This window comes from Barbus barbus (assembly GCF_936440315.1).
Source record: "Barbus barbus genome assembly, chromosome: 27".
NCBI lineage: Eukaryota > Metazoa > Chordata > Actinopteri > Cypriniformes > Cyprinidae > Barbus > Barbus barbus.
Genome location: NC_136755.1, coordinates 27027279 through 27050829, shown reverse-complemented (window position 1 = coordinate 27050829; position 23551 = coordinate 27027279). Strand labels below are relative to the sequence as shown.

General features: G+C 39.4%; 2 protein-coding genes across 2 annotated transcripts in view; both read right to left on the bottom strand.

Moving 5' to 3' along the window:
* Positions 1-23551, bottom strand: part of LOC306847474 (major histocompatibility complex class I-related gene protein-like) — a gene marked incomplete at its 3' end in the record, with an annotated part of 143103 nt that overhangs the window by 94569 nt on the left and 24983 nt on the right. The gene's annotated exons all lie outside the window — the stretch shown is intronic.
* LOC306847008 (class I histocompatibility antigen, Gogo-C*0203 alpha chain-like) lies at positions 19080-22140 on the bottom strand (the record flags this gene model as incomplete). Its single annotated transcript, XM_079380742.1, has 7 exons — positions 19080-19739; positions 19821-19860; positions 20134-20151; positions 20249-20356; positions 20589-20861; positions 21462-21737; positions 22134-22140. The coding sequence occupies 6 exons, from the start codon at positions 22138-22140 to the stop codon at positions 19832-19834; spliced, it is 711 nt and encodes a 236-aa protein (XP_079236868.1). The 3' UTR covers positions 19080-19739; positions 19821-19831.

The following is a 23551-nucleotide window of genomic DNA, read 5'->3' as shown; positions in this document are numbered from 1 at the left end:
ACGCATTCATCCCACTCACAGCCGTATGTTTCCTGGACTGTGTGCACAACTGAGGAAGAGAGAGAATGAGTTTATCTCAAATCTCAGTTTATACAGTCATCAGTCATTCAGAGAGAGTTCCACATGTTTGACTCAGTATCAAATAAATCTGACTGAACATATTAAGAGCGTGTATTATTTATTCTACAGATTTTATGACTGTTGATTTGTACTGGCTGTGTCTGTGAGTAGGAAGGTTACCTGCTGACTGGTTTAATCGTTCCTTTGCAATCTGAATGTTGTTTTTGAAGGTCTGATGTGATCATATTCTCAGTCTCTCTGATCCAGTAATCTGCTCCTTCATTCTGTCTGATCCACTCTGACTTTGCCACAGTTTTCTTTATGTTGCTGTCAAAGTACATAAACTGCTCGTGATCAACCAGACCAACTGCAGTGAACTCTGGGAAGTCAATGACTCCAGACACACCAGTGTAGTAATATTTCAGAGAGTGTTTTGCTGTGGAGAGAGATAACAATCATCATCTCACAAGACAGGCTCACATTCAGCTTGTTCAAAAGTCACATTATTCACAATGGACACACTGAGTCATTCTATATTTAGGGGTACATTTCAGATCAGCCAAGAAGTCAGAAAATGTGTATTCTTTTTTGACAAATAAACTAGGTGGTTGAATAATAGGCTATATCCCCTTAATGTGCTAAATTGCTATCATGAAGGATGAAAGTTTTGAGTACTTACAATATATAACACAAAACAGAAAACAAATAATATAAATGAAAAACAAATAATATAAAATAAATGGAGCATTTGTTGTATGCATTATATAGGCTACATAATTTCAATATCTCATTTCGAACTCTTATTGAATATAGCCTATAAATTTGAAATAGTTACGTAAATAAAGAGAGTAATGATTTGTTGCACATCTTTAATCCGTCATTTTTAATTAATATTTAGCTACATATACATATATTATGATTGATTATCATGATTTCGGTTGCTTTGTTACTTTGCCATAGTTGTCACGGACGGGGAGAGACGAAGACTCAAATGCTGGCGGAAAGTTCTTTATATAATAATAATAATAATAAAAAAAAAATGAACAAAAACCACCCCGAGGGGTAAAAACAGGCAGGTAGACAGAGATGGCAAACACGCACGTCGTCAAACATCTGACTTAAAACAACAAAACAGCACAGGACTGCAGACTCCAGGAGAATAAATGGGGAGTCAATCAAGGAGGACACAGGTGAAGTCACTGAAACAATAATGAGATAACAAGGAAGGCATGGACAGACAATAGACAGGAGAACACATAGCACAAACTACAAGTCATGTGCTCAAAACGAACACACAGTGACTTCTGGCGGCCGACTAAGGCACATCAGTAGCACTGTGACACTAGTGGTCATTTAGTCAAATTCTCCACATTTCTCAAGAACGGTGGATCTTCTAAACAGCAGAATTTCGTTATTTTTATTTATTCTGCTGTTATTGGACTTTCCATCATACATTGCGACAGAATCATTCTAAAGTTTAGCCTATAAATAATAGACGACAATGCAGTATGCAGGTTTTAACAAGTTGTTTGCCATCGCTCTGCAAAAGGCGAAATGAAACTGATTTGCATCTGACACCATAGCACTCATGTAAATAATCACGTAAGTTTATTGTTGTTATTTAGACCTGGAGAAGGCTCTCTTCAACCTGTGAAAAAGTTTATTGGCTTTATCTTTTAAAAGAATATTGAAGCGTGTAACATGCCTCAAAAAAATAATGTGTTCTTCATATAGGTTTGTTTAATAAGTTCATTGACACTTTATGAAGAACGCTTACTGGCACTATACTGAAATTAAAATATAAATAATCTACTCACCAGCATGGGCAAGATGAGCTCTGACAAGCCACATTCTTGAGTTTTACTGAGAAACTGTTCTTTTAGGGGGAAATGTGTGCACCAACGCCTAAACAGGCTCATTTCATTGTAGTCGTTAACAACCCAACCCCCTTATTTCTCATTGTTACACTGTTATTGTGTTACACTGTTATTGTATTACTGTTATTGTCTGTGGTAGCACTTGAGATATGTAAAGTACAATAAAAAGAACGTGCAATATTATTTTTCTTACACATACTACTACTACTAATAGTATATGTAGTAGTAATATTAGTATTAAATAATAATAGTTAATACAGTAATACGTACAGTAGACCTACATAGTACTAAAATGTTACAAATAATAATTTTATTATATATTTTAACATTTTTACTTTAACGTTTTTTATTTTGTTAGAAAAGATATTAAGTATCCCAGAATGGTACAATAACAGAAAATAAGAGCAAACTGTAAATATTATAAAATAATGCTATCTGTCGACACTAATTTTGATCAAATCAAACACTGACTAAGCTAGCAATAACCTAGTGTCTGAAAATAACTGGGGAGAAAAAAAATCACGGCTTATTTTGTCGAACTATCTATCTAAACTATCATTAAATACTAAAATAGGCTATTCGTTTGTTGGTGTAATAAGATGTCACATTGATTTATGCCATAAAACCTGGTAATTTTCAGGAATCGCTTTAATAAAATTAATAACCTTACTCACGTGTCCGATGTTGCTACTTGCTAGCAGTTTTATAATGTTGGAAATTATTACCGTACACACCGCTACAAAACAAAAGTTCATCCAAACAGCAGGAGGCACTGTCTGAAAAAACGACAGTTCTGGGAGTGCGGGTCTGAGCGTGCAGTTGGGCCTCCGGGTCTGCAGCTTCACCCTACTCGTGTTGTCAGGGCCTTAAAGGGGTTAGGCCCTGACCTGTTTAGTGCCATATTGATCCAAACTGCTCAACGATTAGCAGCATTGAGTCACTAGTTCTCAAATAGTTTTGCTTCAGAAAAGAGCAAACAATTTGGTATTCATTGTTTATAGGCCTAATTGGTTAAATGTTTCTCAAATGTTGATGGATTCATTCTCACGGGAGCCAATAATTCAACACACAAAACTTATCCTCAATTAACAAATACGTTTTTTGGTTAATGATGTTATGTCACAAAATGTCCATGATAGCATCTGTTTAATTTAGCTGAATTTAGACAGATGAATTTGTGCTAAAATATTGTTGAACTGGATGCATGATCTGGTCAACAACTAAGAAATAGGAAGTGTTTTCCCCTGCTTTTTGACATAATATGGCTATTTATTTTGGTATATCATAACCATAGACATTATTATTTGAATTTAACATTATTTTTGTGACCCTAGAAAGCAGGGAAATCTTCTCTTTCTTTTCAACTCTTTAATATCAAACAGACCAAAAGTCACATATAGACAAAAAGTGCCACTCCAGCTGAGGCAGTTCATTTTCTCCACTGATGTTAAATAGCCTGTATAATAGTAAAAAACAAAAACTTACAGATCTTAAACAAGTGCAGAGAAATTAAAACAGGAAATATGTTTACTGTTATGTCACTATTAATGAGGTTATGGTCAATATCATTATAAACTTACATCCTGTTTGACAAAAACTTTGTCAGGTTCAAGTTTTAAATATGGACAAGAATAGAAATAATAGGAATTACTGTCCACTGACCTAATGTTGCTCAATTCCTGTGGATTAAACACTGAGTGGGCACACTGTGTCAGTTCACATTATGTTAACAATGTAATTATTTATTATACAGATCTGCATACATCAATACATACTGTGTATATTATTCTAATGCTATTCTAGTTGCTGTCAAATGATTAATCGTGATTAATCGCATCCAAAAAAAAAGTTTTTGTTTATAATATATTTGTGTACTGTTTATTTATTTTGTATATATAAATACACACACATACATTTATATTATTATATTATATATAAATATATTTACTATATAAACATAACATATTTTTCTTAAATATATACATGCATGTGTTTGTATTTATATATACTGTGACGAGTCGGCTGCCTCCCCCCTGTCCATCATCACCACCCAGTCCCTTATTCGCCGCCCTTCACCAGGCTCCCGACGGGAGTGGGTGTGTGAGAGAGGAGGGGCGCTGAACACGCAGGGCTGGCGGCGTGTGATGAGGCGCACCTGACGTGAATGGAGCCTCATCACCGCCGCCGTTTAAACGCCGAGCGCGCCTCTCCTCGGAAGACCGGTCTCTTCCCCGTGCATGCACGCTGGTGTCCTCGTGGGTCCAGGAAAGGGAGCGTAGAGGGAACTACCTGCCGCCGCCAGAGACGCGAGCGGCCGGACCCGCAGTCCGGCCGACACTGCACCCGCGATACGGCCGTCGGGCAAGGACGCCGGGCCGTGGAATCCCGTCGAGCACCCGGGGATGAAGGAGTTGGACGAAGCCGCCGCAGAAGCCGCCGTCACCCGCGCCCCGGGACCTCCAGACGGGAGCGCGTGCGGCCGCCGGACTCCGCCCCTTACCTGGACCCTTCCCTCCTGAACACTGCCTTCCTTCACGAGCCCCGCAGCACAACGAGGACACCAGATCCCTGTTTATTTTGGACACTTTTCCCCCTTTGGACACTTTATTTTAATGTTTTGTTTAATAAAAACCTCTCCGAGGCTTGACGCCACGCCCACTGTGTCTGTCGTTGGCTCCTCCCGCCACAATACATAATAAATATACACAGTACACACTCATATATTATGTAAACAAAAACCTTTATTTAATCGTTTGATAGCACTTGTATATTCATATTCTACAGAATTTGACTGACTCATTCTCTATAATACAACTGCAATATATAATTTCCAACATAGTAACAATATCTTTGACAATACAATTTAATATGGGTAAAAGAAATCAAATTAATTTAAAATTTGTAGTGCTTGGAACTGACAACAACAGTCTCAACAGCATTTGCATTGAAAAATAACCAGCATTTCTTCTTCTTCATTTTTTTTTTTTAATGCATGAAAACCGTTAATTCCAATACAGGTGATTTTAACCACTCTCATCAAAGATATATCACAAAGTTGCAATGAAAGTTGTATCAGTTGCTTATTGGGAAAAGCTAATAAAAACATCTAAATGTATTGATGAAATACATTCACTGAATTTATCTGTAAGCAACTCGCAAAAGAGAAATGCTACAACAAAAGAAATCCAAAGGTCACAAGCAAGTAGGTCACAAGCTGGAGTAAAAATAATGCAGGCCTAATAGGGAAAACCGGCTATTCAGGTTTGGCTATCTGTTGTTGCACATTGCACAAATACAAATCTATTTCCCTGTGTCCTTAACTGCACTCTGTTTCAAGAAACCACGCGTTACAGAGGGTGGAGCCAGCTCCAACGGGAATATAGCTCCAAATCCCTGATTAATGTTATGCTTATGTAAAGTCATGATTAAAATATTTAAATATATTTAATAGTAATTAAAAATATTTAACATGTTAGAGTTTAATGGCTGAGACTCTCTAGATAAATTCATGAGGCTGTGTCATCATTATTGGATGGCGTAGCATTAGTGATCTCTGACTGCTGCAGATTTGAAGATATTTACAGACATATTTGAAGACAATGTTTTATGCTCTAAGACATTACAAACAAAAAATGGTAATAAATGATGATGTAAAGTCTTCCAAGTTCCTGTTAAGACACAACTGACCTTTTCACCTTATGCACCAGGGAAACTTACGTGTAGCCATCTTGAAAAATGTAGTGCATTTAACAATTTTTCAACAAATGTGCAAATAAAGTAATAATGTGGGTATTTTTGTACAGAAATTTAACAGCAGAATAGTGTTAATCAAAACAGTGACTTAAAAAGAATAGCAACATTACATTAACAATGATATTAAGGCAATGCAATTAGGTGCACAACTGGCCTGAGAATCCCTCCTCCACACACAACACAAATATATACACTCACAGACACACTGTGTGCTCCGAACTGACCTGAGAAATGTTTTCCCTGCAGATATTTCAGTAGTTATTATGTGTGTTCAGTTGAGCCTGCCATGCAACCAATTATGAATTAATCATTCTTTTGAGTCTGTTCTTTTTTTTCACTATACTTGCCAAACGGGTAGAGACACCTTTGTTCTGCTCAACTACCTCAATCACTGCGCTGCTGTACCTATCATCACTATTTTAACATAAGCTTATCTTAACTCGTGCTGATAGACCGACTGAAGAACAGACAGCAAAGGTGCTATCAATTCCAAGAGACAGCACAAAGTGATTGAAAATAAAAATCTCTGACACCTCTAGTGATCTTTTCATGTCTACGACTCACTTCGTATTGGAAGAGGTGTGGTGTAGCCTCACAACATTGCTGTTATTGCTCAAATACTCCCAATTACTGTTTATGCTCCCATACAAATTTCATCTGAATCCATTCTTCTCATTAGTTCTGATGTGTCAAGTCGCTTGACAAACATAAGCCAGTAAAATGGTTGGCTGTGGTACATGACAGATCTTCTGAAGGCAAACTTAGTACATGGCACATTCTTAGGAGGAACCCCCCAAATGGTGTCAAAATCCACCCACAGGGAGTTACAACAGCAACAAAACCCCCTTGAAGAATCAGATATTTAGTTGGGCAAAACTTTTCCAGGTTCACTTTTCTCACTGTCATCTTGTGTCTTGCACAATCATTTTGTGTCTGATTCTATAAGAAAAAAATCTATCATTATAGTTCATTTAGCAGGACTTGTCAGATCCACTGTTTGAAAAGAAATGTATAAATTTAAAAATTTATTTATAAAATATAAATAAATTTAAAAATTGTCATTTATAAATTTAAATTAAAGATACTTATAAGCCATTGTTAGAGCAAACAGAGGCAATATCTGATGTACCTGAGCCACTGTGTGAGCCACTGCATGAATTATTGTCTGAGCCACTGTTATATCCATGGTCAGGATCAGAGTACAGAGCTGGATACGAAAAGTAAATTTTAAAACAAAAATTTGAGTAGACGCTGATCAAAAATGATGCTAAGCCTCAAAAATATTATTGTTTTTTTTGTTTCATTATTGGCTTACATGCTGGCTCCCACATTTCGACATCATTTTGTGTGTATTTCTCCGTTCATTCGACGTGAACGAGTACTCACATGCTGTGAGATGCGCTTTCTGTGTGTGTGTGTTTCAGTGAGTGAGTGAGTGAAGTGAAGTGACATACTGCCAAGTATGGTGACCCATACTCGGAATTTGTGCTCTATCCAGCGTGCACACACACAGCAGTGAACACACACACACCGTGAACACACACCTCAGTGTCTAAGCTCAGAAAACCGGACTGAATTGAGTTCTCTCGTGTCGTCAGATTTGGCATATGTCTACTCTCCTCTTACTCCCACATATTGACATTTTTTAACGTTTTATGCGCCGTGCAGCAAGTGTATTTTAGCTTATATCCCACCAGTTCATATGTGCGCATCTAACCTTCTATGCAGCAGGTCTCGTAGGAGACATAGGAACACATAGGGAGCAAAACACACAAAACAGTCCACAATCCTGACAATTAGCTTTATTGCCAGGTATGCTTGCACATAAGAGGAATTTGTTTTAGTGACAGAAGCTCCACAGTGCGACAGAATGACAGCGACAGGACAGGACACAGATAATAAAAATGTACAAATATACAAAATGGACAATATGCAAAATAGCACAAACACAATATACAAAATAGACAATTCAGTATATAATCATACACTGTTTATACCAGAATAATATAACAGTTAAAAAGTTTAAGGAAATGTTTAAACAAACACTTACATAATAGTCTTGTGGCACTGTCAACAGTTGAGGTGAAAGTTAAACTTTTACAACAACACCAGAACTTGCTCAGAAACAAATGCCTAAAATAACACAGTGTTAACGAACATATGTATTGATAATGACATGGGAGATCATATGGTTGCGTGTGGTTGTTTTATATGGCTCTAATTTACCAATAACAGAGTTAAATTAATGAATATAAATTATTATAAATCACCTCAACATCCAGAGACATTCATTCATACATTATACATAAATATCATATCATAGTTTAAATGATTTACAGGCAAGTGGTAAATAAAATAAATATTATTGGAGTATTTTGCAAGAAAATTCTATTTCAGTATTTCTACACATTTAACTCAAAATTTAACTTACAGTTTTATTGTAATTTTGTGTTTATTATGAATTTCTGCATGACAACTGTTTCTAAACCTTTTTACAGTGTGTGTGTGGGGGGGTGGGGGTTCTTGAGGGGAAATCTTGTAAATTCTGGATTCCATTAGCAAAAAAACTGATGTTCAAATAATCGTTTACTAATGTTTGTAATCTGAATTATAAAACTCAAATTAAAAGCAGCACACAAGTGCATTAAATATTGTAGTATCAACAGCTATTAAAGGTTTTTTTTCACTCACCTAATTTCTCTTTCTTCTGATACACCATATATCCAGCAACACCATTGACCATTAACAATACAGCAACAACAATAGCACCAACAATGATGCTAATGTGAACAGAATCTCCTGTTTGATCAGAGGAAAACATCAGACTACTCACAGAGCCCAGTAATGTTACTCAAGAATTATATTGATCCATTGTAACAGCCAAGTGATAGTTTTAATGTCCCCTCTTTTAACCATTTGTGATTCCAGAAGTTGCGAGAACTGTGTTCTTCAATAAAAACAATAGTTATATTTAAATATACAAATATAAATGTTATTCATGTACAGTGCCCTCCATAATATTGTAACAGTAAAGCCAAAATTGCTCTGTTGGCTGTGGAGTCAAGACATTTGCAAATATGATTAAAAGATGAATATGAGACAAAACTACAGAATGTCACATTTTATTATTAGCCGTTTCAACACATACATGTTTTACCAAATAAAAAGAACAGCACTTTTAGAGTTCATCCCACTCATTGATGTGAGCATAAGTATTGGGACAGTTGAACATAAGGCAGATATAAAAGATTAAAAGCTATTATTTAGTTGCAGATCCCTTGCGCACAATCACAGCAGTGAGTCTGTGACCCATAGACATCACCAGACTCTTGCTCTCATCCTTTGAAATGCTTTGCCCAGCCTTTAATGCAGCCAACTCCAATTGTTGCTTGTTTTGGGAAGTTTCTGCTTTACTCTCCTCTCCAGCTGGTGAAATTCATGTTCAATCAGATTTAAATCTGGAGATTGACTTGGGCAATCTAAGACTTTCCATTTCTTTGCTCTTATAAATTCCTTGACTGAACTGGCAGGGTGTTTTGGGTCATTGTCCTGATGCAATATGAAGCACTTCCCAATGAATCTGGTGGCATTTTCTTGAATATTTGTAGGCAAGATGGTGTTGTACCCTTCCAAATTCATTCTGCTACTGTCATCATACATGAAGTCATCAGTAAAGTTGAGAGGTCCTGTTCCAGAGGCAGCCATGCATGCCCATGCCATGACACCACCTCCACCATGCTTTACAGATGAGGCTGTATGCTTGGGATCATTGCAGTTCCCTTTTTTTCTCCACATTTTTGCTTTCCCATCACTTAGATAAAGGTTCTTCTTTGTCTCATCGTTCCATAAACACAGTTCCAAAACTCTTCTGGCTCACCTTGTGCTTCGTATCTACACCTTGTGTAACCTCTAATCTTGCCTTTCTATTTTTGGTGCTGGTCAGAGGTTTGCATCTTGCTGTGTAGCATCTGTAATTCTGTGTCAAAGTCTCCTGAGGACAGTAGATTGTCAGAGCATCACCCCAGCTTTCTGGAAGTTGTTGGTGATTTTACAGACATGTCTTTTAGGGTTCATTTTCACAGCTTTTTTGATTTGTCTGTCATCAACTGCTGTTGTTTTCTCAGCCGATCAGGTCGTTGTTGGTTGCTGGTGTCGCTGGTGGTTTCCAAACTCTTGATTTCTCCATGCCCTTTGTTTTTGCTAGAGCTCTAATTGACTTCCTCTTTTCTTTTGGCGTCCAAATTGCTTGCTTTTCCCTCAAAGTCAGCTCCCTCGTCTTCATCCTGATTTGTGTGTGTCATCATCGAATGCAGATTCAGAATACAGAAGTAATGGATATAACTGATACGACACATTCCCTGCTTTTAATATCTGAAGAATTAATGCAACAGGACACAGCTGATCACTTAGAAAGACCTTTGAGGCAACTGTTCCAATACATATGCTCACATCAGATAGAGGGATGAAACTCTAAAAGTGCTGAACTTCTTAGCTGGTAAAACATCTATGTGTTGAATCACCCAATTAATAAAATGTGACATTCTGTAGCTTTGTCTCATATTCATCTTTCCACAGCCAACAGAGCAATTTTGTCTTTACTGTTCCAATACTTTTGGAGGGCACTGTATGTGTGTGTGAGTGTGTGTGTGTGTGTGTGTGTGTGTGTTTATGATTGTGTTTTTGAGCAATTTTGTATGACTGGACAGTTGGACATTGGACTCGCATCATTTATTGGTTTTATTATAATAAAGAGAAATATTGTAGAACAAAACTTCTATTTTGATTTACTAGAAACATTTACATTTCTCAAACACTGTGTTGCAGATTTAAAAACAGCCTGATATAAACCAGTGTCCAGAGTCCATATGATATTAATGTATTTAAATCAAACAGAGATTATGAGTAACCTACCATTGACTGGTTTGAAGTCTGAAAAACAACCAGAGAAACAGACATTAAGTTATTGCACCCATCAGAGCAGCATGATATTATAGTCACGATAATAATATCACAGTCTCTGTCTCACCTGTCTTTTTCTTTTTCTGCAACACCTTAAACACAACAACACCAATCACCACCAACAGGAGGACAGCAACACCAACAATGATACTGATGTGTAGCATTTGGACCAATCAGACACACTATTTTGCATTTTATTTAACAAATCAATTAGTTATTAGATTAACAGATAATCACAGACCCCTCACCCAATACACATACTGGGCGCCCGTATGTCTGTGATGACTCCAGGCCCCCGGATCCATGGCAACCAATCTGATAACACCAGTTTTATTACTCAAAGGAATGCGGGTAGAGCAACACTCACGACATTATGCCATAAAAATGGACTCTTCTCTAATTAATTCATAGAAAAACCTTTCTGTGAATGAACACACATATCCTTCAGGTCACTGTTCTTGTATATGTTCTTGTGTATTGTATGCTGTTTTATGCGTGATTATTATAGAACACTAGTTAATATCACTTTAACTGTATCATGCTTGGTCTCTATCAATTCGTCTTCGGATGATCTGATTGAGAGTGTATACTATATGTTGATACCTATGCAACATACAAGTGTTCTAGGAATCTTTAATAGTTTGTATATCAACTTCCAATCTGTCACGGTTCTGTTTCTGTTCAGTTTGGTTTTGCCCATATTAGGTTCTTCCTGTTTTAGTTCATGTCCTAGTTTTGTTAATTAATGATCGTCCCCACCTGTATTAGATTAATTATCTTGTTTCCTCATTTGCCCTATCCCTTTAAAGGTCCTCAGTTCTCCACATGTTTTTGTCCGTTCTTACGTTAATTCAATGTCAAGTGTGAGTTGATGCCTATAAATAAAGAATACTCTTTTGTTTACTCCTTCGTCGTGCGCCTGTTTGCTACAACCACCCGACGCATAACAGAAGAACGGACCAATACCGAATATGGACTGCACCAACCTGCCTCCCGAAGAAGGACTCCTCCAGATCGCACAAGAGGGCCGCTCCATAGAAGAATATATGGAAGAATTCCTCCAGCTCACCCACCGCGTGCCATGCAAGGATGGCACACTGAAGGTTATCTTCTGGAGCGGCCTTGATGACCACCTGTTCCTCCAGGCACCACCTGCCTCTACCCCGGGATCCCTGAGGCAATACCTGGAGGTTGTGCTATCCCTCGCGGGGTCCTCTTACTTCGTGGAGGAGGTTTTTACAGTGCAGCCACCGCCTTCGAAGGCGATGAACGTTCCGTTCTTAAGTTAGTTTAATGTCTAGAAGTGTATTGATGCCATTTAATAAAGAATACTCCTTTTGTTTATCCCTTCGTCGAGAGCCTTCCTTTACTACAACCACCAGACGCATAACAGAAGAACGGACCACGCCAAACGACATCATGATGAGGAGGCGGTTGATTTTGGCTCCATGGAAGGGAGCTCCGGCGATCTACAGCTCGCTTCCCCATGCCGCTGCGAGTGGTTGGTTTCCGCCCGCGGCGAAGAGGATCCCGCCGTACACGGCGATGAATGTTCCACTCGCGGCGAAGAGGATTCCGCTGCAAGAGGCGATGAAAGTTACGCCGTCCGCGGCGAAGATGGCTCCGCCGCCTACTACGGCAAACCCAGAGCCGCCGCGGGAGGAAATTCAGGTGCCGGTAGGGGTGCTAATCGTGTATGAGGGAATGTCATGGACACCAGTGCCTGCTCCTTGCCAGTGCCCTCCAGTGCCTTCTCCTCGCCAGTGCCCTCCAGTGCCTGCTCCTCGCCAGTGCCCTCCAGTGCCTGCTCCTCGCAAGTACTCTCCTGTGTCTCCACTGGTTCCGCCCAGCTCTCCTGCATCTCCGCTGGTTCCGCCCAGCTCTCCTGCGTCTCCGCTGGTTCCGCCCAGCTCTCCTGCGTCCCTGCTGGTCCCGTACGGATCCGCACTCCCAGAGTACCCCCGAGAAGTCGCACTACCAGAGCACCCCCAAGAATTTGCGCTGTCAGAGCGCCTCCAAGAGTCCGCGCTGCAAGAGCGTCCCTTTGAATCCGCGCTGCAAGAGCGCCCTCAAGTGTCCGCACTGCAAGAGCGCCCTCAAGTGTCCGCGCTGCAAGAGCGCCCTCAAGTGTCCGCGCTGCCAGAGCGCCCTCCTGTGTCTCCGCTGGTCCCGTCCAGCTCTCCTTCGTCTCCGCTGGTTCTGTCCAGCTCCGTGTCTCCTGTGCGCCCTCAAGTGTCTGCGCTGCAAGAGCGCCCTCAAGAGTCCGCGCTGCAAGAGCACCCTCAAGTGTCTGCGCTGCCAGAGCGCCCTCCTGTGTCTCCGCTGGTCCCGTCCAGCTCTCCTTCGTCTCCGCTGGTCCTGTCCAGCTCCGCGCCTCCCGTGCACCCTCTAATGTCCACGCTGCAAGAGCGCCCTCAGGTGTCCACGCTACAAGAGCGCCCTCCTGCGTCTCCACTGGTCCCGTCCAGCTCTCCTTCGTCTCCGCTGGTTCTGTCCAGCTCCGCGCCTCCCGTGCTCCCCCAAGAGTCCGCGCTGCAAGAGCGCCTCCAAGAGTCCGCTCCTCCAGAGCGCCCCCAAGTGTCCGCTCCTCCAGGCTTCCCACAGAGCCCGCTCCTCCTGAGCACCCCCAAAAGCCCGCTTCTCCTCAATTGTTCCCTGGAGGGAACATTCCCCCAAAAAATTTGGGGGGAGGCTATATACTCCGGGCCTGCGTGGCCGGGCCGAAGGCAAAGGCCACGAAGCCTCCCGAGTCTCCTGATCCACCATGGCCTCTCGTATCTCCTGATCCACCATGGCCTCCCGAGTCTCCAGTCCCGCCATGGCCTCCCGAGTCTCCAGTCCCGCCATGGTCTCCCGAGTCTCCAGTCCCGCCATGGTCTCCTAAGGCTCCTGATCCGCCCTGGAGGCTTCTCTTGTCTCCTCCCTGTCCTGGCCCTGCTCCAGCCTCGAGGGCGCCCGCCCCCCCCCGCCCGCGATGTCATTGTTACGGTGCGGGACGCGCCTTCCGGGAGGGGGAGATAACTGTCACGGTTCTGTTTCTGTTCAGTTTGGTTTTGCCCATATTTGGTTCTTCCTGTTTTAGTTCATGTCCTAGTTTTGTTAATTAATGATCGTCCCCACCTGTATTAGATTAATTATCTTGTTTCCTCATTTGCCCTATCCCTTTAAAGGTCCTCAGTTCTCCACATGTTTTTGTCCGTTCTTACGTTAATTCAATGTCAAGTGTGAGTTGATGCCTATAAATAAAGAATACTCTTTTGTTTACTCCTTCGTCGTGCGCCTGTTTGCTACAACCACCCGACGCATAACACAATCCAGTTCATATGCAAATTGGAGACAAAGAGTTGTAAACTTACCAAAAGTTCAAGTCACCATATGCTCTTTGACTCCCCAGAGGTGTGACCTCTATAGCAGATAAAGCTCTCACATTCAGTGACGCCCTGCCAGTCTGCGGATCTTAAAGAATCTGAGAAGATGCGGATGTGAGCTCAAACACTTCTTGACCCTTAAGTTTTTGTGCCAGGCCTTGACATTCCATTCAACCAAAGCTCCTCGGACCTCAGCAGATATCTTTCTTAGCTCTTTTCCACTATCTACCTAGAAGAACATTTCTTCCTCAGAACATCTTTGGAATTCATCACTCTTCAACCCGGAAGAACGTGATCGGGAATCCAAAACCTTGAAACCATTAAGACTTTCATCTGAGACTGCATTCTGGACACTCGTCATAACCCAGCGCATTACAAGTATTGTACATTTAACTAAACGAAACAGAGGTTATTAGTACAAGTTACAGACCCTGATGGTTTTACTCAGGTGGTGAAATGACTTCTTTCATAACTGCATTCTCTGGTTTTCCTGATGGTATCATCCATCAACTCTCATTTTCCCTTTCCCTAAGATATTTTAGAAAGGAAAATTTAAAAGATGAAAAATTAAATTCTGAATAATCCATTGCTATTATGTAAATAATCATGTAATCCATAAAAAAGTAACTGTAGTCTGATTACGAGTATTATAAAATGTAATTTAATCTAATTACAAGTACTTAATTTTTGGAATCTGATTACGTAATCCAGATTACATGTAATCAGTTACTACCCAGCTCTGGACAGGGATTAGTTTAAATCAGGACTATAGGTCTTAGTTTTGCTTTTATAAAAATGCTGTGTGCATCTTGAGACAAAACAATGGCACTGACATATTGTAAGGTATGTCATTGCAAGTTATTTTCAGTTAAGATAGCTCACACTTGCATTTTAGTCTGGGACTAGCCTTAAACCTTGTCTGTGAAACCGGGTATATAATAGACATTATTTACTTCACTACCACTATTAAACCTACAAATGTCAGTGATTTTTACTATCTTTTGCATCATTGCTTTTTCTGATAATTGACTTTCCAGTTTGTCTAGTTCCTCCATGGTTTTGAGAGGAAATACATCATCCTCACTGTCCACCACCAGCACTGGAGCATTGGAACGTCTGTTAGCTGCAAGGGATTGGACCACTGAAGTTAGATGACTGATCTTCATGTCCAGTTCATTGAGTGCCTCCAGAATTGCCCTCTCAACAGCTGCAACACACTAGGTTTATCTGGGAGATAATTTGTATTAAACTATAAAATGTATAATTTTACAAATTTAGTATTTCAATTTAACGTACGTGTACATTGATTAGTGATGCAGCTCTATCGTCTCCTGCAAGCACAAAAAGCTCTTAAATGTGATAAAACTAACACGTCATAAAAATGGCTACATGCTTAAAGCCTTGGGCTGATGATACATGGAGCAACTTTTTGGGCAATGTTGCTGTCAACAGGCAACCAAGTGAAACACATGGCCCACGACCGATCTAAAGAAGCCAAATTGAAATGTGTTATCCATTCTCAACAGGAACGTGTCCAAGCAATATTTTGTAGGTACAAAACTATTAGTGCCCCAAAGTCATTGAATTTTGCGAATTTAGTCTTTTTGAACCCAAAATATTAAATTTATGTGATTTGTGCAGAACGAATTTTGGTAACACTTTAGAACACTTGTCCATGATTATTGGGTCACTAATTTCTTTAGAAGGATTTGTTAATACTGTAGTCATTATTAGTGGGTTATCATGATCTGTGCATTAGGATTAATGATATACAAACGTTATTTACATTAATACCATATAGTATAGTATTTTATATAGTCCTGAAAAAAATAGTAGCTATGAGTGAATTACCTCATTTTCTTGAGCACTATACTTACTTATTGGTAATAGTTTATAATAAGTATACTCTAACAAAGCACTTCTAAATAATTTTCAAACCATTGGTTAATTGGTAATAGTTCATAAACTGTAATTAATACATTAATACTGCATATAAATAGTGAGTTCTTCATTCATTGTCACTGTAATTAACAATGTGTTATTGTTTAATTAGCTCATATGTAATGAGTTAGATAATGCTTTGTTAACAACTTATTAACCATAAACATTTATCACTTTAGATTGTTACAGAAAATTGGAAAATGTCATTAATTAAGTGCTTTAAAGCAGCCGTTATTGGACATTAATTTAATTCATATTCAGTGTTCCTTAAAATATTTACAAATGCATTAAGCACACAAACACATGTTGGATTTCCATTTTTTATGGGGACATTCCATAGAAATAATGATTTCTAGACTGTATAAACTGTATAACTATCACAATAAGAGAAGAGATGACACTGGATTTCACAGCAATTACACTTTATTGAAGAGCTGCAGCAGTAATGAATGAGCTGGTAGTGAAGCAGGTGGTAAAGAAGAAACTTGAGATAATAGATAATAACATTTCAGTGTCTTGCAAGTGTTGCTGAGGTGGACCGGAGCAGAGGTGAGTAGTCAGGTCAGGTAAACACACAGTAGTGGTTGATGAAACCAGAATCTGGGAGGTTGTGAGAGATGAGTATTTATGTCCCTTACGAGCTATTGCAGGTGTGCAGGTGTATGAGATCAATATTCTTGAGAACAGGAATCAGTGGGAGGAGTTTTGATGTCTGGTGCTGGCTGGGTTGCAAAATCCCCCTGGTCCCCTCTACTGCTGTTTGGGGGGGGGGGGGGGGGGGGGTCTCTGCTTCTCTGGGTCAAGGATCATTAGGATGAGTGGTAGGGAACTCAGTCAGTAATGAAGGATCAAGATCGTCTCGAGGTACCCAGGATCTGTCTTCGGGACCATATCCTCTCCAGTGTACTAAATATTCCTGCTGATCTCCCCGTCATCAGGAGTCCAGGATGTTATGGACCTTATAGGTGATATCTCAGATGTCTCTGGTAAAGAGCCAGATCTTCTGCCCTGGGTGGTAAGCAGGCGTTTCAGTTCTCCTTGCATTGTTCTGGCTTGTATCTCTGAACTGCTTCATGCAGGAGGATGCGAGCTGAGACCCAGACCTCCTGAAAACCAGTGATTTACAGCTGGAACATCCGACAGCTCACCTGACCAGGGACAAAGGTGCATTTCGTAGCTGGTAGCTTTTTCAAAAAAGTGAGAGGGTTTGCTGACTGCCTGGGTTTCCAGAGCCCAGAGAGGTGTGTATTGAGCAAACTGATGCCAACCTCTCTCATTCGGCACGAATCCAAATGTTTCCATATTCGCAATGTATCTGCAGTGTTATTTTTTATAGTGTTTTTACAGTGTTATTTGTTTCTGTAACTTTAACTGTGTTTTAATTTAGTAATGAACAGGCTGCAATGTTGCAAAAAATATGTTGTCTGTTCTATCTGGGGAGACACAGATGTTAGTCTGTTTACATTTGAATCAACTGAAGATTCAGTTGAGATTCAGATGAGATTCAGTTGAGTTTGAATGGATTCAAGATTCTGAACATTCCATCAATGAAAGTCAATGGGATTCTTGTGAGTCTTGATCATCTGCGGCAGGAAAACTGTCTGATTAGTTAGAAAAGATAAAATAATAAAAACAATTAATCAGCTCAAGTCAGGAAATTCACAGTAATGGCTTCTCGATTCATTAATTTATTATTCATTATTTATTTTATTTTAAATGAAATGATATTTGAATGGATCTGTCTGTCTTTCTGTCTCTCTTCACTGGGTTCAGTGTGTCTCTGAGCTTCTGGTTAAAGTTCATTATTCATTAGAAACAATGAAAGTCCACTGAAAGAGCAGCTTAGACCTTGCTGTCTACATAGGGAGCTTCTTCTGAAGCAGCGATTGAAACAGAGCCTCATTAGAGACTAATGTGGTTCACTCATTTTTATTTCACAGCAGAGAGGGAAACACTGACAAAATTAGACTCTTGTTCACATTTGATAAAAATTATCATAATTAGATTGTTTTATTCACGTCAATCATACATTGTGTGGGTCACTATAAAGTTTACTCTGTTATTATCTCAGTTGACCGCCGTTCACTTTCTAGTGTTCAGGGAGAAGAGGATGAATTGTTGTGAATCCCACAGGTTTTGTCTCCTTTACTGGGGTTTTATTATTTTAAATGAAATGATATATTAATGCAGGTCTCTGAGTCGCTGCAGTGTTGTGTTTGTGTTGAGTTCAGCTCTTTCTCCTGCATTCATCAAATAATCAACATCCTTCTGAAAGACCAGCTTAGACTGGTTTATGAGGCTTTGTGCTGGTCTGATGCTGGTTTAGTTGCTAATTAAGGACCAGTTCATTTCTTACAAAAGAAGAACTAGATTAAGAAGATTCTCAAGACAAACTTTGTTTCTTGAGAAAGCAGTTTAAAAAACCTGAAGTTTGAAGTAGTTTTATTTTCAGTAAAATTATTATAATATATTTTTGTTCAATAATATTTTTTATTTTTTTATTTTGAGAGAATTTAATAGGTCTAATTAATATTTCTGAAATAATTATCACTTTTTTCCCACCGAAAATAACTAATATTGTCATCTCAACTAAAGCATCTCTGCTCACACATTTTTATTTGAAGTAAAATCAATGTAATATATTTTTGTTCAATAATGTTTTTTCTTTTGTATTGTATTTTGAGAGCATTTCATGGTTCTAATTAATATTTAGGCAGTAATTATGATCAAATTGATTTATATTTCATATCAACTTTAGGAAGGAATCATCACAGTCCTGTAATTCTCTAACATTCAGCTGCAATTGAAGCAAATCTTATGAATGATAACTTCTGCTGTTTTAATTAATAACAGACATTCACTGCTTCTTTCTTTTTTGTGAGATTTTCTTTATTTTTAAACAACCAAAGTGACATCATTTTGAAGGCAACCAATATTCAGAGAAATTGTGTCTTTTTATTTAGCTAAATGAAAAATGTATATTTTATTTTAACGTTCAGATGTTCAGGTTTAACAGTACAACATATTTTGAACCAGTTATTCTGTAACACATTATCATCTAAATCATTGAAAAAAAAAAAAGGAAAAAAAAAGAAATCTATAAACATTAAAAGCTCAATCCCCTGCAAAGAATAAAATACAAAGCCTGCATATTGATATTTATATATTTAATTGGAAAAGCCCAATGATTAAATCTAGACCATTTAAAGTAAAGTAACTTAAAATATTACATTAAATAAACTATTTTATCATTTCATTGACTTCTTAGTCTCTTACAGAAATTGTCTACAAAACACAAGCAATCTTTATAGACTCGGATAGGCTGTTGTACCCAGTTGCTTACATTGACTTTATATATATATATATATATACACACAAGCAAATCTTTCACAAATCTTACAAACTAATCAACTTTGCTAATCAATCATTGGCATTCTTGTGTCTCTGTCACTACAGGGAAAAATATATTTTCATAAAATAAAGTAAATAAAATGAATGAAAATCAAGATGAACAGAAATCACGAAGAAACAAAAACTTGATGTAATTAATTTAGAATCATAAGACATAAATCCCATCACAGAAATTCTATAATGTGTGTGTGAGAGAGAGAGTGTGTGTCTGTGTGTGTGTGTGTGTGTGTGTGTGTGAGTACGTGTGTGAGAGAGTGAGAGTGTGTGTGTGTGTATGATCATGTGTTTTTGTGCAGTTTTGTATGACTGGACAGTTGGACATTGAACTCGCATCATTTTTCAGGTTCATCTCTGCCACGTGTCTGGTTTCCTAAAATACTAAAAGAAACATTACATTTCATCTGTTTCACATAACTGAGAGAGATATAGTTATGAATGCAGATACACTTACATCTTTATGCATTAGGAGTTGTTTGAACCATCATCAGAGGCTACAACAGAAAACAATATTACAGATAATTAATAACACAACAGACTGCACATACACAACTGTTTAGATTTAGATATTTCTACAGTGTCATTTATTGCTTTTATTATAATAAAGAGAAATATTGTAGAACAAAACTTCTATTTTGATTTACTAGAAACATTTACATTTCTCAAACACTGTGTTGCAGATTTAAAAACAGCCTGATATAAACCAGTGTCCAGAGTCCATCTGATATTAATGTATTTAAATCAAACAGAGATTATGAGGAACCTACCATTGACTGGTTTGAAGTCTGAAAAACAAGCAGAGAAACAGACATTAAGTTATTGCACCCATCAGAGCAGCATGATATTATAGTCACGATAATAATATCACAGTCTCTGTCTCACCTGTCTTTTTCTTTTTCTGCAACCCCTTAAATACAACAACACCAATCACCGCCAACAGGAGGACAACAGCAGCAATAGCACCAACAATGATACCGATGGGAAGAGAATCTGAAGAATATGATCAGATAAAAACATCAGATCTTTAATGAGCCTGACGATGTTAGAAACCTGTACATGAACATTTCGGAAGATACAACAACAGAATCTGTGACTGTGATGCCATCAACTAATAATAATGCAGGCCATGACATATGTTTGCAGAAGTAAAACAAATGATCTCCATCAACATTGCTCATGGTCTACTCATCAAGACAATCTTACCATAGTTAATCACTCTTACCGTCTGTCAGTATCTCTCTGATGGTATTGCCCTGGTGCTCCACCAAACAGCTGAACTCGTTCTTCTTCAGCTCATCAGGTGAAACTCTGAGGGTGCTTGTCTTCTGAAAGGTCCCGTCCTCATTGGGAAGAAGTTCACCAAGATCCACATCCTCATCATGATCTTGTCCGTTTTTCTGCCAGAAGACTGTTACTTCTTTGGGGTAAAAACCTGTAACATGACACTTAACTTGAGACGAGGAAGACTTCTGCAGCAGAGACACCTGAGGAGAGACTGAGAGAGAGACAAGATGATTAAAAAAGATATTGAACAAGAAAATTTGACAAAGCCTACAACATTCAAATAAAGTAATTACTATACATTTCTTCTCATAATCTGTTGTATCAATAGCTTTATCAGATAATTATAAAAAGCTCATTTTTCAAAGTTTGATCGAAAGCATTTTTCCACTGTGTGCATACGCAATAAAGTCTTAAATTAGTTTGGATTATTGTTTCACAAAATTCAGTTTGCTTATATGTTGTGTTGTTCTATGATAAAAAGCCCTTCACAAATACCAAACTATGTGTAATAATATTATTATGCTGAGGAATACATATTTTCCCTTCATTCTGTATTATCTGTTTTCTGGCAGCACACTTCTTAAACTAGATCTGGTACAGAAACTCCAGTGATGCCCAACATGTGAAATATGCAGGTTTATATCATAAATATCTCCTGTATGGCATTTACATTCTGTTCTGGTTTTTAAGCAGATGAATGTTGTTTTGTGATGCATATAAGGGCTCTATTTCTGGTTAAAAATTTGAATGCAGTTATGATATGCACTCACTATGCAGTGGTCTGCAGTGACTCAGAAACTGATATAATTACCTTTTCTCTGCAGAGTGTCCTTGCCATATCCCACATACTTCTTCAGCCACTCAATGCATGTATTCTCCAGATATGCTTTCTCTTGTTCTGCAATAGCTCTATCAGCATCCCATTTGAGTTTGGTTCTGAAAGCTTTATCATTAGCAGCAGTCCAGGTGACGGAGCTCTTATCCAGACTGATTAAGTCCTCTCCATCATAACCATACTGCTCGTATCCTCGAGCTCTGCCATCATCCTCCAGCTCACAGCCATACATGCGCTGGAGTGTGTGAATACCTGAGAGAAACAACACAGATCATTATATCACACTCACCAAGATGACCAAGATGGCGGCGCGTGAACAACGCGAGGCTCAGCGTCTCTCCAGTTTTTGCAAATTACTTATTATTTTATTAGTTATTTTCAGTTCAGTTATTCGACATAGCTTCGCATTAACCTCGTACAACCGTCACACACTACTGGATATCAAACTTCGCTACACAAACACCGATGTGGATACAACACTAGATCTTCATCTACTACCTCCCGAATTACTCCGGTCCCCGGGCTCGAGTGAACCATTCAATCCGACAGGAAGTGCCCGTCGTCGGCGCTGCAAACGTAAACAAAGAAGGGGTAAGCGGAGCGGCCTGCGGGCTAAGCTAAAGCTCAATCCGCATCGTCCAGCTCTACCAAGCATCTTCCTTGCTAACGTACGATCTCTGGCAAACAAGATCGACGAGCTACGACTTCGGATCACTCAGCGAATGTTTATAGACTGCAACATTATGGTTTTCACAGAAACTTGGCTCAATAACACCATTCCAAATAGCGCGATTGAGCTAGAGGGGCGCAACATCTACAGGGCTGATAGAACGGCTGTGGACTCCGGTAAAAGCAAAGGTGGGGGTGTTTGCCTCTATGTAAACAGATCCTGGTGCTCCGATGCTATTATTATTAAATCCCACTGTTCTGCTGATATTGAATACATCTTTATCAAGTGCAGACCCTTTTATCTGCCCCGCGAATTTACAACTGCCATAATCGCTGCTGTGTATGTACCCCCGGATGCTAATGCTAAACTAGCCACGAAAGAACTATCTTCTGTTGTTAATAAGCTGCAAACAACACACCCGGATGGAGTTTTTATTATTGCTGGTGATTTCAATCATGCCAGTCTGAGAACTACTCTCCCCAAATTTCATCAAAACGTTGCTTGTCCTACAAGAGAAGACAACACTCTTGATCATGTTTATACAAACATCCCTGATGCTTACAAAGCAACACCCCTCCCCCACATTGGACAATCTGATCACCTCTCCCTGTTCCTGCTACCCAAATACACCCCCATCATCAAACGTGTGAAACCCACTGTGAGGACTGTTAAAGTTTGGCTAGAAGAAGCAGACTCCTCACTACAGCAGGAGTTCCTGGACACAGACTGGAATTTGTTTGCTTCCCGGGCCACACTGGACTCCCACACAGATGTTAACACCTACACCAGCTCTGTTCTGCATCATATCAACAGATGTGTTGACAAGGTAACCACCCATAAAGTAATTAAACTGTACCCCAATCAGAAACCCTGGATGAACAAGGAAGTCCGGCTCCTGCTGAAGGCACGTGACGCCGCCTTCAAATCTGGCGACCGTGAAGCCTACAGCTTATCCAGGTCCAATCTGAAGAGGGGAATTCAATCAGCTAAATACAGTTATAAACTGCGCATTGAGGACAAATTTAAAAACAATGATCCTCGGCGAATGTGGACAGGCATCCATGCCCTCACAGACTATAAAACAGCAAACAGTACACCCCCAAACAGCAATGCCACCCTCCCCGACAAACTGAACAACTTTTATGCTCGCTTTGATCGTGGAAACACAGAACCACCCATCAAAGCTGAGCTCACACCTGACGACCTGCCGCTCACACTTTCCACCAGTGACGTGTGCGCTACCTTGCGTAAGGTGAACTCACACAAAGCTGCCAGCCCTGATGGCATCCCTGGCCGAGTGCTTAGGGCCTGTGCAGAACAGCTGGCTGAGGTCTTCACCAACATTTTCAACCTCTCTTTGGCCCAAGCCATTGTTCCCAACTGCTTCAAAACAGCC